The sequence below is a fragment of the Rattus norvegicus genome, chromosome 5, assembly GCF_021556685.1.
Source record: "Rattus norvegicus strain SHRSP/BbbUtx chromosome 5, alternate assembly SHRSP_T2T, whole genome shotgun sequence".
In the NCBI taxonomy this organism is placed as follows: domain Eukaryota; kingdom Metazoa; phylum Chordata; class Mammalia; order Rodentia; family Muridae; genus Rattus; species Rattus norvegicus.
Window position 1 is genome coordinate 79,852,846 of NC_141538.1, and position 16,357 is coordinate 79,869,202.

Here is a 16,357-nt window from a genome sequence, read left to right on the forward strand (position 1 = left end):
TTTGCTTTCTCTATTTTTTTTTTATTTAATGCTGATACAATGCATTAAACCATTAAGCTGCCTTCTCGGTTCATAAACAGGCTGAGACTTGTACTTTAAAAATTACTGGCCTTAATAAGTATGACAATAGTCAGTTGTATGCTGTCCCAATTTTCTGTTTGCTTGAAACACGGTTTCTCTGTGTAGCTCTGGCTGTCCTGGAACTCACTCTGTAGACCAGGCTGGCCTTAAACTCACAGAGCTCTACCTGCCTCTGCCTGCCAAGTTCTGGGATTCAAGGTGTGCGTGCCCACTGCTTGATCCTGTCCCCATGTTACAGATGCCATGGCATAAATCACCCACCCATGATCCCAGCACTGGAGTTTTACTCAGGGCTTTAAGTGAGTCCAGGGCTGTCTCTAACACTGCGGTGTCATGCCTGAAACTTAGGTGTCTCACTCTGTAGCCCAGGCTGGCATTGAACTCATAGTGATTCTCCTGCCTTAGCTGAGTGCTAGGATTACAGGCATGAACCACCTCACTGGGCTTGACTGGAAATGTGACCTTCGTCTGGGTGTCCCTTCAGTCCCTTGCCAATTCTATCATCTAGAGACCTCTAACCTAGTTAGACTGCCATGTACTCCAAGATGCCTGTCTTGTGCCATAACGGCTTACTTTAGGACTTGAATGCCAGAGTGGGATCCTCAACAATGTCACTTTCCCATCTGCAGGTCTCTGTGACCTTTTTGTCCCTCAAACACAGCCCATACCAGAGTAGGAACTAAATATTTACCCACAGGCAGAGGGCCACTGGAAAGTCCTCCTAGTTAGTGGGGTGGTACTGCCAGCATGACAAAATCTAGACTCACCTACGAGATGAGCCTCTGGGAATGCCTTGGGGAATTCTCTGATAGCATTAACTGAGGTAGAAGCTCTGCCCGCAGTTGAGCGGCACCGCTCCCTGGCTAGAATACTGGTTTACATAAAGAGTGCGGCAGCATCCATTCTTTGTTCTTATTCTTGACTGTGGATGAAATGTCACCAACTGCTTCAAGCTCCTGCTGTCTTGACTTCCCCTACCATGATGGACTGTGTCTCAAACTTTGAGTCTAGATAAGCCCTTTCTCCCTTAAGTTGTTCATCGGGGCCTTATATCTGACACAGAAAAGAAAAACAAGCACCTAGATTACAAAGTCACATAGTAGTCAACAGTGGAAAAAGTATGCACACATTTTATCTTCCTAACATCAGTAGACAGATTTAGAACCATGTCAGTATGTCAAGGGTCACACCAGACAGAAACTTCGTGAAATGCAAAAAAGTGAAGATTACTAGGAGGCCCAGAGAGAAGCTGTATGGTGTATGGGCTTTTGAAGGGACAGGAGCAAGAGGGTCCCTGGGTCAGCAGCAGATACAAGGGAGCAGTGTGATGACTGGGAGAGGTCCATCTTCCTCGATGGAGACATCAGTTCAAGCTCCTAAGGCTGCTGACTGACACTGAGCAGACAGTGCTATGTGGTTGCCTAGATACTGACCCAGCTGAAAAGGTTCAACCCCCCCCCCCCCCCCAGCACAGAGAGGATGAAGGTCAGCTACACGGGGTGATGAGGCTCAGTGAAACAACACATCTAAACCTTTAAAGTCCTAGGTTCAATCCCTGGGAACAGAAAATGACAGGATCCTTACAAAATAACTCCCTTATAAAATTTAATTTTAATCAAGACGTTTTGTGTAAGGTATTACAGAACTCTCTGAACCATACTTTTCACACTTTAATCAAACTCTAATTCTGTAGGGCGAAGGAAGGGTAGTGGGAGGCACATATACAAGTAAGCACCTCAGTTCCTGTTAAAGTTGGGCCCTGGTGAGTAACTTGTTTAACCTTATTTAAAATGGTTTAAAAGGCCTGAATCTGCCCAATTTAAAGTTTTCAGTTAGATAAAAAATAGAAAATAAAATCACTCAGGCACACCACTTATGCAGCAGCATGACGTGAGAATACACGCCCATTACACTCCCAGATTTCTTCCGCTGACTTTCATAACAGTGTTTAGTCACATCATGTATTTGCTATCATCCTAGCATTTATTTGAAAGATTTAAGATTGGTTGGTAATTTAGTCTGCCTTGGGTTTTCTTTTAAAATTCAGAGTAGGAGAACTAGTTATTAGCTTAAGCCTATTCCTCGATAGCTTGTTTCTTAACACGAGAAAGCACAAAGAAGTATGCAAGCCTCCTCACAGGTTTAAAAGCATCCTCATTTCTTTAAAGTTAGGACTATTAATGGCTCTTTTTCTGATTTTGGTTGTTTTTTTGAGGCACAGTCTCATAGACCTCAGACTGGTCTCAAAACCACTGTCTAGGCAAGGATGGCCATGAACTTCTTCTGCCTCTATTCCTCTAGTGCTGAGGTCACAGGCGTGTGCTGTCAGAGCTTGTCTGTGTGGTGATGGGGGCAAACCCAGGGCTTCCCACATGATATCCAGTCCCAGTTGTTGGAGGTGATGCAGATTTCACAAGAGACCAAGCGACTCTGAGTCGGAGGGAAAGTCCGATGGCAATACAAATAAGTCAGTCTTGGCCAGCACAGCCAGGTCCTCCTCCACTGCTGCTGCCTCCACTTCCCAAGGCCTCAGCGTCCCAGCTCCTCTTCTCTTCCCACTCTCACTTATTCCTTTCTTTAAAGAAACAAAAGCTAGGTTCTCCAAAGTCCTGAAAGTCAGAGTTTGTATAGAGCTGAGTGAGAACTTTGACATTTGATATTACAAGGTCCTTTTATCACACTTTCTTCATTCGGGGTCAAGGCGAGGCAAAACGGGGAGAATAAGATTCCCAAACGCAGAGTCTTGAGTTATGAAGTAGCCAGATGAGTGCGCATGAGCGTGCTGAGAAAGATAAAAAAAAATACAAATTACGGAAAAAAAAAAACAAAAAACAAAAAAACAAAAAAACCCAAAAACAGCAACAACAACAACAACAACAAAAAACCAATTACGTTATTAAGAGTCACATTTTTTAGCCAAGGCATTGAAATCCCTTACCCTTCCCGAATTCCTGAGATCTAGTTTACTGATGAAGCAGCGTTCATGCTAACTTTGTTTACACAGACACAGTGACACATTCAGATTAGCCTGGGGTACCAGGCACTGCTCAGCAGCCTCTCTATCTATCTCTGTGGGGCTCTCTCCCACCAGCAGTCGAGATGGCTTTGTTCTTTTGGTTGAGGAAAAATAGCAGCAAAGGTCAGGTCACAAGACAAAAAGCCTGGGAAAGAGGATCGGCTTGGGAAGGGATGGGAATGGAGTCACTGGTGACTGAACCTCACCAACACTTAGTGCGGGAATGGAACTGATTTCCCTCTTCATTTTTTTTTTTTTTTAAAAGCCTCTTTAGTCATCTGAGGCGAGAGACGGTTTCTATAACGGCCCTTCCCAATTCTAGATGCTGCTTAGACGCAGAGGCAATTACACTGTGCCTTTCACATTTTTATCTTCTAAGTTTTATGATGTAGGCTTTGCTCATAGCCTAAGCTGGCCTGGAGCTAAGAGAGATCCCCCATGTCCACCCCTGACGTGCTGCTACGAGAGGCTTACACAGACAACCTATGCAAGAAAGAAAAGGAGGTGCTTCATCAAAGATCTCTGCTAAGCCATCAGATAAGATGAACGCAATACTAAAACTATTACTTTGTTTCCAAGCTGGAACACCACCTATAACAAAACAGGAAGAACTTTTAAATATTTAACATGCAAACAGTGCAGACCATTAAAAAACCCAAATAGTAAACCCAGAAGACAGGTAAATAAAGTAAGAATGTGGCAAATTTGAAATATTCATGGTGCTATTAAACTAGCCAGTTCAATTTTCAAGATCATTCTGTCCAAATATTTTGTGAACGAGAAATGCCTTGGTCAGGCAGAGCAGAGAATCAATCAGGACTGCATTAATACTGTAAAAGCTATTTTCATTACTACTGTAAGGTCCTGCAATCCCCTGGGCACGAATGAACACTGGTGAACCGTCACAGCTGTATGTGGAACAAGTCATTGATACTGCTCCACTGAGACACTAACTCAGGACTGTGCTGCCTTCCAGAACCTGACTCAGTCTGCTGTGCTCACCTGCAGAGCGGCCTTCTGCTGCGCTGCGATGTGCTGCTGCTCGGCATGGTCCCGGAAGTCCTTACTGAGGGAGGGCCTGGACAGGGAGATGCTAAAACCGACATCTTGGTTACTTAGCTATCCAGCACAAAGATACTCTCATCTTTTTTTAAAAAAATAATTATATAAGAAGATTTATTAGATTGGCACATTTTTAATATAGTAAATTACTTTTAAAATCTGAGATTCAGGGGCTGGAGAGATGGCTCAGTGATTACGAGTCCTGATTTAATCCCCAGCAACCACATGGTGGCTCACAGCCATCTGTAATGGGACCCGATGCCCTCTTCTTGTGTGTCCCCACATACATGAAATATACTTTAAAAAAAAAAATTCAGCCAAGGCTATACAGCAAAATCATCTCATAAAACTTAATAAATACAAATGTTAAAAGACCTTCTAGAATAAAAGCACCCCCTCCCCATCGTCTACATTAATTTATGAAGAAAGCCTATGTTATCTTTATGGGAGTTCAAGTAATCTGTTATAGGTGTCATAATTTACAGCCCCTCCACTTCTAACTCAGCCGTCAGCATCCTTATTAGTGTTAGTATTTTAGTCTGTTGGCTGTTTTTGTTTTTAAGACAGGGTTTCTCTGTGTAGCTCTGGCTGTTCGGGAACTGGCCTTTAAAAACTGTTAACCAACAGCATGGCGCTCATCAATCGTAAAGCTGCAGGCCGCTGTCCGTCTGATAAGTAAACACGACAACCATGTTCCACAGTGTATCAACTGTGAATTTCTAGAAAACCTGACAGTCCCTTACTCATGAGAGTCTACAGCAGCTACAGAGAGCTGGCTCTGTGCTAGGCGCTGGGATCTACAGGTCTGCAGCACACAGCTCAGACAGCAGCAGCTGTGATGAAACAGAACGCCACGGTGTGACGGGAGCGAGCGAGCACGATGACCACGGCTAGGAGTCTGTAAGGAAGGGGAGCTTGGGGCGCAGACCTGATTCTAACAGACTCTGAGGCAGTGCTTTCCCTCCCTGTAAGAATGATTAAGGGTGGCACTTCCAAAGAAGTCAATACCTAGCTCCAGGGTGACTTGCTGAAGATTGGTTCTGCATAAGTAATTTTCTTTTCTCTTTGTCCAGTTCAGCCAAAATTGCGACTCTGTTTTTATTTTGAAAACCTAAAGAAGAAAAGGGAGAGAGAATGAGAAGCATTTTAGAGCCAGGCCATGTAAAAACCAGAAAGTGAAGTCCCCGTTCTCTGACATGGCTGCCCACTCACTAGGAAGTCCTTTCCTCCTACTGGCTATTTCCCAACAACCCTGAGAGCATAAGCCAGATGTGCTGGCACACCTATGACCGCAGCTCTTGAGAGAGGGAGTTCAAGGCCAGCCTGCGCTACATTAGACCCTATCTCTTAAGACAAACAAATAAAAAAAGCAATAGGTCAGTTGGTAGTGTTTGTTAAACACACAAAGCCCTGGATTCAGCCTCCAATACAGTATAAAGCAAATGTGTCGGTGCATACCTACACCTGTGAGGGGCAGAAAGGTCAGAAGTTCAAGGTCATCCATTCAAGGCCGGTCTGGGCTACACACACCTTGACTTAAAAACAACTACAAAACCCAAAAGACCCGGTACTAGCAGCATATGCCTTTAATTCCAACATTCTCAGGAGGCCGAGACAGACAGGTGGATTGCTGTGAGTCCCAGGCCAACCAGCACTAGTTCAACCCTAAAAAAATAAAGGGGGTGGGGTGTGGGGTGTGCGCATTTGCGCACTGAGATGGCTTATCAGTTGGGAGCACTGGCTGCTCTCCAGAGGATCTGGGTTCAATCCTCAGCACCCGCCTGGCAGCTCACAATACTTACTCCAGTCCCAGGGCATCCGATGCCATCTTCTAACCTCTGTAGCCCCAGACATGCTCATGGTGTGGACATACGTGTAAGCAAGACCCCCATACACGTTTAAAAACAAACAAAACCCCCAAAGAACATAGTAGATGGATGGGTACATAAGCAAAATAAAAATGACTGAGGACTTTTAAGATTTATTTTGTGGTTGTAGGGCTGAGGCCTTGGATACACCAAGCAAGCATTCTACCACTAACTACTATCCCAGTGCCAAGATTCTGAGCTAAATAGTTTTGTTCATCGAGGTATGGGTTAGACATGTATTGTGGAAAAACACTGGTCCAATATATTGCACAGCCAAATCTACAGGTGTGCATTCTTTCATGGAAAATTACTATGTCTACATGAGCGGACCAGAAAGCTCTCCTAAGAGGTAGGGCACAACTCACGGGGCTACAGATGCCTCCTTTATCAATACTCAGTATTTGACTTGACCCTAAGCTTCACACTGAGAAGCTCTCAGCACATGGTGCAGAGTCTGAAACAGGCGGTAGACAGCTACACATTTAAGAATCCAAATAAAAGCTGGGCAGTGGTGGCACATGCCTTTGAACCCGGCACTCAGGAGGCAGAAGCAGGTGGATCTAAGTTCAAAACCAGCCTGCTCTATAGACTTTAAGGACATCCAGGGCTACACAGAGAAACCCTGTCTCAAACAAACAAACATAAACAAACAAACAAACAAAAAACCAAATCCAAATTAAATGCCAACATGTCAACGTGAATGACTCCATTTAAATCCTCAGATCTCGAGCCTCTATGCAAACCTATTTCATGATCTGCTAACAAGGGATGTGTGCCCCCAGCAAGCCATTCTCAAGCTTACAATCCTGAACAGACTTGTGGGTGTGTCCTCAAGTGTCTGCATCTGATGACCCCTTGCTAGAGCAGAGCAGAACAGAACAAACCCTCAAAGGACATGAGGAGAGCACACAATTAGAACTCTAGAGACTGGACTATGAAATGAGATTTTCAAGCAGAGTAGACCTAACTAAGCACACTTAGGCACATCTGAGGGATTGTGAGAACTTTACACTACTTTAGAGAGAACTAGTAGGTGGAAAATGTCCCAGAGAGGGAGAGACTGGTTAGGACAGCACAGGATGTAAGACATTCATAGATACTGGCCTAACCAGACATAGCTGTAACTTGCGGTTCTGATTTAACCAGGCACCAGCAACCTGGCTATGGACAGAAGTTTGGGAAAATACATCTACGCTGTATCCACTTTAGCAATTTATCTCTCCCAGTTTGTCTCTGCTCCTGTTACACCACCAATTTCTAGTAACAGCAGACTCCTTTTGAATAGCTGACCATCAACAGCACATTCTGACATTTCTAAAAAGATGGCTTTATGAGCCTTCCAGAGAGTTCTTCATCCTAACTCTAAACCCCTTTCCTGCTCCCTTAGGAAACTAGAGCATCAGTGTCAACTGCCATGCCACTGAAATGCCCTTTCTCCTCCCCAGGTCGTGAAAAGTGTGTCAGGCAGGCCAAGAATGGAATGTCCAGGTAAGGCGAGCTTGTCCCAAGTATAAGGAAACAGAACAGGCTAGTTCTGCATAGCAGGAATCTGTACTGTTCTCCCCAGTGTCAGTTAGTGTTTGGTCACACAAGAGCAAAGCAAGCTGATGGTGCCACTGAGTATGTGGAGTAACTTCCACAGTGAGGACACACTACATAGCTGGGTATGGTATGATGACCCAACTCACACTTCGAGGGCACTCTAACTTTGGAGGTAGAAGCAGCAGGATCAGGAGTTCAAGGCTGTCTTCAGCTGTATAGTAAGGTTCTAAGGCCAGTATAGGCAATGCTGTATCAGACCCCAGTTACCAAAAACAAAAACAAAAACAAAAAAACCCCAAAAAACAACAACAAAAAAACCCAAAACAAACCAAAACAAAAAAACAAAAACAACAACAACAACAACAAAAAAAACCCACAAAGTTGACTTTAAAAGAGAAAAAAGCCAGTTTAGGATAACCTGACTGTCCATATAAATATTAAAAAGAGAACAGTCAACAGGGCTCACACCAATAACCCCAGCCCAAGAGCTCAAACAAGGAAACTGCTAGGAATTCAAGACCAACCTGGACTACTGGTGATGAATGAACTCTAAGCCAGCATAAGCCAAGAATAAACAAGAGACTGGAAGAGCGAGAGAGACAGGGAGAGAGACAAGAGGAGACACCCAGAATTATAGCTTGAGTAACTGTTAGGTTACTCAACTATTAAGCTTTTGAAATTTGTAGAGGATCTGCACTGTATTTTAAAAATCGGCTCAGGTGGCTCTGTGGCGCAATGGATAGCGCATTGGACTTCTAGTGACGAAAAAATCGGCTCATATCCACTGAATGTTTAAGATTTTTGCTTTGCCTTTGTAATTACTGCTTCATAATCATACATAACACTCCAGAATGCTTTCAAATAAAAGAAATATCAAGTTTATACGTTGTTCAAATGTAATGAAAATTGAGACTGTGAAAGTTGATACCTTGGGCTGGGTATAGAGACAACACTGAAACCCCACTAAAGGCAGGGCCATGCTGTCACAACCTGGAGGCCAGCCTGAGCTATCCCTTCAGTTTAAAGCCACCCAGCAAGGCACCTCAAAACAAACAAGAAAAACTGTCTGTGTAGTAACTTCTTTTTCTTTTCCTTTCTGTAGCAGCTGAGGATGAGCTTGCATTTTTGATCTTCCTGCCTCTGCCTCTCAAGTGCTGAGAATACAATTAAAAGCCACGTCTCGTTTAGGTTTTAATTTACTGATCCAGAGAACTTTGCCTCTAACCTCTAAGCCCCTTGCCCAAGGACCGATCATTCTTGAGAAGTGGGGGCTGTCGTGTATCTAATAAGCCACGTTTTCACTTCCCTAAGCAAGTGTGGTTAACTCAACTGATCACACCTAGGTGGGATGTGCACAGGCAGGAAGTACGTCACTGGACAAAGGAAGGAAGTATGTAGTCTTATTGGTTTGCTTTTGGAAGCACCTGGCCAACACAGCTCGTGGCCATTTTCTGGAAAACCCAGAATGGCCCTGGCCAGAGTCCATCATCCAGTATTTAATTAAAGCTTGCTTCAAATTTGGCTCAAATTTGTGGTAGTGACCTTATTCTTGCCTGAGGTTTAATACATGCCTGGTTTCATTGAGTGCTGTGTATGGAATCTAGCCCCATGTATATGAGAGGCAAATGTTCTACCAAGTGACCTACATCCACATGTCTCATTTTGAGGTGATTTATTTCAAATTTCAATTTATTCTCACATTTAAAGAGTTTGGGGACAACATACAAAAGCCCTAGAACCCCAAGATTAGATTTGAATACCAGTTCCTGTTGGTGCTGGTTTGGTTTTGAGGCAGAGCCCCATGTAAGCTCAAGATGGACTCAGATGACCCCAAGCTCCTGATTCTCCTGCCTCAACTTCCCTAACCAATCCTTCCCTAAGAAGGGATAAAGTCCTGATATCTCCCCAGAAACCCTCCCTCCCATACATAGGGCATGGTGACCCCTGTGACGCAGAGGCAGGCAGATCTCTGTGAATTCAAGGCCAGTCTGGCTACAAAGCAAGTTTCAGGCCACCCAGCTCTACACAATACATGAGACCCTGTCTCAAAACCAAAACCAGGGGTGAGGAGGAAACCTTCCTACCTACACCAGGGCACTCACTCGGTCCAACCAATTTTGCCTCTTAGTGTCTGGAGTTACAGACAATTATGAGCTGCCACATGGGTGCTGGAAATTGAGCCCAGGACTTCTGAAAGAGCATCCACTACTCTTAGCCATCTCTCCAGTCCCTAAATTTTAAAACATTAAAAAATTATTAATATGAGAAAACAAAGATATAAGTAATTTAATTTGGCACTGTTTCGGAGGTTTTGATGCATGCTGGCTGACTCCATTATCTGGGGCTTGAGGTGAGACAAAATTTCATGATGGTGAAAGTATATGGCAGAGGCTGTTTGCCTCAGGGCAGCTAGAAAGCACAAAACAGGGCCGAGATGCTCAAAGCCCTCCCCTGACCCCAAACCCAAATCCTCCAATTACATCCTATCTTTTCACAGATGCACCACCTCCTAACAGTCTTTTAAATTCTGAATCCATCAAGAGATCAAACCACTGATTAGCTGGATCCTTTATGATTTAACTGCTTCTAACTATTCTCACAAGTCTACTCAATGTGCTTAACTGCCTTCTAGGTAACTCCATCTAATGTCTATACACATACACAATAGAGAAGTGCAGACGGTATACTAAAGATGGTAAAATACAATAAAGACTTAAAATTTTTATTGAGGAGCTGCAGAGATGGCTCAGCGATCAAGAGCAGTGGTCACTATTTCAGAAGACCCAGGTTTGATTTCTAGCACCCACACAGTGGCTGACAACTGTAACTTCAGTCCCAGGGGAGTTAAGATCTTCTTCTAGCCTCCAAGGACATTGCATGCATGTAGTGCACAGACATACATACAGGCAAAACACTCAAACATGTAAAGTAAGAGTTCCAGGCTAGCCAGATGATGGTGGTCCCAGCACTGGGGATGCACAGACAGGCATATCCTTGTGAATTCAGGCCACCCGCATATACAGAGTGAATTTCAGGTCAGCCAGAGCTACACAGAGAAACCCTGTCTTAAAAAACAAATACAAAAATAAAGACACCAAAAACAAAACAAAACAAAAACCAAACCAAACCAAACCAAACCAAACCAAACCAAAACCCTGGGCCAGCCAGGTCTACACAGTAAGATCCTATCTCAAAATAAATAAATGAACATCAATAAATGTTAATTTTTTTTAACTCTTCACCGAGAATCTGCAAGCCTACAGAACAGGATACAGACTCCCTCTGCTGGTGTCCAACAGCAGCAGCTCTGTGATACCAACGGAATTCCTCAGAGTAATGAAAGTCAAATGACTTACCAACTAATTATTCTTTAGATTTTAGACGCTTCATAGTAGACCTGACTATGAGCCAACCAAAAGCAACACTAACAATAGTTGTTCTTACTGCAATTGCAAAATGAGAGATTACCAGCAGATTTTATCATTAGAACGAGATAATTTAAAATATTTTTATTGTGACTATATTGGATGGCTTTTTTTAGCATTTTTTTTTCCTTTACTAAAAGGACTCCCCTTAGTTTTCATTTTGGCTCAGTTTTGGCAGAGGTTGGGGAGTACTGAGGATCAAATACAAATTACTTTAATCTGAACCTTTCTAAGTTAATTTTTTTTTCTTTTTTTCTTTTTTTTTTTCTCGGAGCTAGGGACCGAACCCAGGGCCTTTCGCTTGCTAGGCAAGCGCTCTACCACTGAGCTAAACCCTCACCCCTCTAAGTTAATTTTTAAAAGAAGTTAAAAGATTGTAAATACAACGTTTACCTGAGATGATGAGTCAAACATACTTAAAAGTCAAACAGTTCAGGCCTGATGTGGAAAGAGACCAGTTTCAAGTATTTGCATAAAAAAGGCTTAAAAAACGATAGCTACATTTATGAGCCAGGTGTAGTGGCACATGCTTCTTTTTTTTTTTTTTGGAGCTGGGGACCGAACCCAGGGCCTTGCGCTTCCTAGGTAAGCGCTCTACCACTGAGCTAAATCCCCAGCCCCGTGGCACATGCTTCTAATTCCAGCACTAGGGGGAGAGGCAGAGCTGTATGAGGGGGGCCAGCCTGGTCTACATAGTATGTTCCAGGCAGCCAAGAAGACATACCTTGTCTCAAAAAAAAAAAAAAAAATCTGGAGCATACTTGTAACCCTAGCAACTAAGAGGCTGAAGCAGGAATATCACAAGTTCAACACAACATAGATAGCCTTCAAAAAGCTAAAAACATTGAATAAATTTTTTTTTCAACAAAACTTTTTTTTTTTTAATGTCTTAACAGAAACGTGTCCCTAACTTGATGGGATTAAAGAAAGTAACAGGTGAAATGAAGCTTTTACAGCAATGAAGATAAAGCATGGTTATTACCTGACTTTAAAAGCAAGAAGAAAACAGATGCCAGAGGAGACAGGAGACCGTTTATGATGCGGGCTGGGGAGGTGGTTCAGTGGTTAAGCACTTGTTCCCAAAATCATGAGGACCAGGGTTTAGCTCCCTAAAATCCACGTACATGTTGTGTAATTTCAGCCTTGGAAGGCAGAGAGGAGAACCCTGGAGAAAGCTGGCTAGCAAGAGTAGCCAATGGGCAAGGTCTAGATTTGACTGAGAGACCCTGCCTCAGTGAGTTAGGTGCAAAGTGCTGGAAGATGATTCTCGATGTTAATCTCCAGTCTCCACATGTGTGTATGCCCACCCCTACACACATGCTCCCACACATGCAAACATGCATATACACAGATGCACACTATACACAAGTAAATGGAAGGAAAAAGTTCACGATGTGAATCACTAATCTTAACAGGTTGAAATAAAGAATTAGTAATATTAGAAAATAAGCTGCTGATACAGTGTTAAGCTGATTTTAAATTGGGGGATTCCACTTTGCTACTCATAATTCTGGACGCAGTAACTGCTCTATACTAAATTTTCTCTACTTCAAATACATTTATTGTATGGGAGAACGTTCCTAGTAATAACAGAAATCCCAGCATGCATTACCTTGTCCTGAAGGATTTGCTGCCATCTTCCTATTCTGTGTCAATTATATTCAGTGGCCACTGATCAGGACTTTACAATCATCTGTAAAAAAATTTATGTGCACACATAAAATGCGCTGGCCTTAATTACAGTCTCAAAACCGTGAAGAACAGCTAGGCTGAGTTGGGTTTCTTAGTCTCTTCAGAAAGATAAACGTAAGCACAGGCTTAAATCAGAAACTTAGCTCTGCAAGTTCCTCATGCACTTCATTAAATGACATTTTTTTTAGTCTTGAAGTTGTTAATACCAACATTTAGCATTATTTTTAATTTACATCAAGATGTATTTACCAAATAGATCAACCTCTTGAAAGTATCCACATAATCAGTGCTAAGAAGAAAAATAAAATTCTATAAAAATCACTCTCAGGTCATCTACTGTGCTGGTGAAAGAAAGGAAGAAAGGAAGGAAGGAAGGAAGGAAGGAAAGAAAGAGCGAGCGAGCGAGCCAACCAACCAACCTAACAAGTATCTACACTGCACCATATATTGTGTAAGATGTTTCCCCCAAAAAATGTTTTTAATGAGCATTTTTATATATGTGGAAGCCAACTGTCACACGACTAAGCAAACTTAGACTCCTGGTTTCTCTGTGTGTGTGGTATATGCCCAGTGGTGAGCATGAGTGAGTAAGATAGAAAAAGGCACTGGATGGTCGCCTTGTGCTACCGCTCTCCACCTTGTTCCTTTGAAAACAGGGTCTCTCACTGAGCCTGAAGCTAGGCTGGCTGCCAGCCATCCTCACCGATCCTCCGTCTCTGCCTTCCCTCAGCTCTGGGGTGCAGGAGCTACAGCCACACCTTGTGCTTCCGACATGGATGCCGGAGATTCCAACACAGACCCTAATGCTTGGGCAGTAAGTGCTCTTACCAGCTGGGCCACCTCTCCAACTCCAAGCCTGCTTATCGCTAAGTTTAGAAATTAAGTTTTGTATTAGGCCAGGGCGAAATCACAAGACAAACTCCTCGACCGTTGAGTTTCATTCAAGTAATCACACGGCGTGGAGGAGGAAAACCAATTTAATAAATGCGCTCTTTAAAAATATGCCCGCACACCGCGGTAATTCCAGCACTCGGGAAGAAAAGGCAGAACCGCGAGTACCCGGCCAACGAGGGCTACACTGCCAGACCCTGACTCAAAACAAAACAAAACAAGGCGCGAACAAGGTTGCGGAAGTAGAGAACTATTGTTGAGCGAAGACACGAGCTCTGAGCAGTTGCCAGGTTTAAAGGACTCGCGACTCCTGCGGCTGGAGCACAGCGTGAGCGAAGCCGAGCTAACACTGAAGGCGATCAAGGCCACCCTGAGAAAGGGTCAGGATGTCCCAGGAGTCCCTGCCCGCGGGTGAAGTGGGCGAAACTCAACGGGAAGTGAGAAACCCTCGTACGCTAGTCCGCGCGAGGCCGCTGCCCGGTGGCCGGCGTTAGGGCCACACTTTTTCTGTCCTTTATACTTACCCGGAATGCGAGGAACCTCGAGAAACCTCGCTGTCCAGTCGCCGCTGTGCAGGGGGGCGCGCCCACGCAGAACCCGGCGAGAGTGCAGCAATGCGCCGCGCTACAACATTCCCGCCGGCACCAGCTTCCGCCTCCTGACTGACAGAGCCCCTGGAAGCGGAAGTCCCGCCTATCGACTGGACCCAACGGACGCTACCCAAGGTGATTTGTAGTTTAATCGCTTCTTCGGCGGGAAAGGGTTTCCCTTCCGAAGAATGACAGTCGAAGAGGCTCACGGGAGATGCAGGCCGTACAGTTGGGGGCGGAACCCAACGCTGATTGGCAGGAATGGAGCCGGGTCCCTAGCACCTAAATTGATTTTTTTTTTCCTGTCCTTCGAGTTTTCAGGAGACTAGCTGTCTGTCTTCAGAATTTAACCCCGGTGTTAATCCATTTCAGTAGAGCTCAGAGGGAGGTTGAGCACACTTTCAGGTTTTCACAACTTTCCTAGGAATATTTTTGTTGCCTACCGTCTGAATAAATAATTATACACAAGGAGAGCACTAAATAGGTACAAGTTTTCACTACTGTGCACAATCTGAATTTTAAAAATGAAAGTGTCGGCTGAGAGTAGTGGGGCATGCCTTTGATCCCAGCACTCTTGAAGGCAGAGACAGATCTAAGTTTGAGGCCATCCAGGTGTGCATAGTGAGCTCCAGAACAGTAAGGACTACACAGAAAGACCCTGTCTCCAAAGCAAACAAACAAAAAAGGGAAAATCACACCAAGACGCTACTGGAAACTACCTAATGCTGGGTAGCCGCACGCTAAATCTAGATGTTTACCTTAAGAAGTAAACGTGTTTGGCACACGGTGGCGCTAGGGAAGCAGAGGGAAGCATTTCTCTGAATTCAAGGCCAACCTTCTCTACAAAGTGAGATCCGGGACAGCCAGGGCTACCCAGGCAAACTCTATTTTGAAAAAAAAAAAAAAAAAAAAAAACTAAAAGAAGTAAACATGTTTTGATGTGTGTTGTGTGTTCTATGGTTATTAACCACTTTCCACAACTTGCACATATGCTCTGTATTAGTATTTGGGATTCTGGAGATGTAGCTAAGTTGGTAGAGAACTTGTCTAGGATACAGGAGGCCCTGAATTTGATACCTCGCACCACATAAAATTGGGTATGGTAGTGTATACTTCTTAATCCAGCCTCAGGAATTTGGTGGGAAGAGGATCACAAGGTACATAGGTACATAGCAAGTTTGAGGCCAGTATTGACTACATAAACCTTATTTCTAAAATAATAAATGTTTGTTACTGTTTCTGATGCACAACGGTAAGTTCAACACCAAGAATTTACTTAGTTCACAGCAAAAAAAAAAAAAAAAAAAAAAGTTGAGTGTTTTCCATGTGCTGGGTGCCTGCTGTCCATCAGCTTGTGTCTGCCTGTGATTTGTATCTGGGAAACAGAGATGTTACTACATTGTATCCAGCCATGAGCTGAGCTAAAGCCCGCAAACTCTGCCAGGTTCTTAACTTCCGAATACTGTCTTTGCTCTAGAACGGCAGTTTTCAATTTGTGTGCAGGGATTACATATAAGGTAGCCTTCATATCAGATATTTACACTGATTCTTAGCAGTAGCAAAGTTGTAGTTAGGAAGCAACAGAGAAAATAATCTTTTTTTTTCTTTTTTTTTTTCTTCTTTTTTTCAGAGCTGGGGACCGAACCCAAGGCTTTGCGCTTGCTAGGCAAGCACTCTACCGCTGAGCTAAATCCCCAACCCCGAGAAAATAATCTTATGTTTGGGGGTCACCACAGCAAGAGAAACTGTACTAAAGTGTCAAAGCATTAGGGATTCCTCTAGAACCAGCTCTTAGTGATTTTTTTTCCCCCTTGAGACAGGGTTTTGGTACTTAGAGGCTGTCCTTGAACTCACCTTGTAGCCCAGGCGGCAGACTGGAAAACTCCTTCTCACCTTCCTGAGTCCTGGCACTTATAGGCCTGTACCCTCATACCCAGCTCTACTAACTACTTTAATTAAAATATAAAGCATGTTGGCAATAAATACATTTGAGTCTCTTCTGTGATCTTCTGGGAAAATGCAGCCTTATTCAAGCTTAAAAGTCCTAACAAATTCTTTCAGTTAAAAGGTCGAAGTGAGGCTGGGTGTGACTTAAAAAGATAAATGGTTTCTATATTCTTAGGAGAATTTTTTTTTTTGTCCTGTTGCCCAAGTAGTCAGTACAGGAAACAGGGCACAGGAAGCTCTTTA

The 16,357-nt window shown here is 43.6% G+C and overlaps 1 protein-coding gene and 1 long non-coding RNA gene across 5 annotated transcripts in view; one reads left to right on the forward strand and one right to left on the reverse strand.

Moving 5' to 3' along the window:
• Inip (INTS3 and NABP interacting protein) lies at positions 1 to 14,244 on the reverse strand. 2 transcript variants are annotated; one of them, NM_001305282.3, is given in 5 exon segments: positions 1 to 2,863; positions 4,100 to 4,190; positions 5,168 to 5,270; positions 12,607 to 12,687; positions 14,102 to 14,230. In NM_001305282.3, coding segments are annotated over 4 exon segments (315 nt in total). In that variant the 5' UTR covers positions 12,632 to 12,687; positions 14,102 to 14,230; the 3' UTR covers positions 1 to 2,767.
• Positions 13,015 to 16,357, forward strand: part of LOC148005818 (uncharacterized) — a 22,073-nt gene continuing 18,730 nt past the window's right edge. Inside the window, exons 1-2 of one of the 3 annotated variants that reach the window (XR_015620910.1) lie at positions 13,015 to 14,302; positions 15,798 to 16,172. This is a non-coding gene — a long non-coding RNA (uncharacterized LOC148005818). Of the gene's footprint in view, positions 14,303 to 15,797; positions 16,173 to 16,357 lie in introns of those variants that run through there. The other 2 variants (XR_015620911.1, XR_015620909.1) reach the window with 2 other exon arrangements.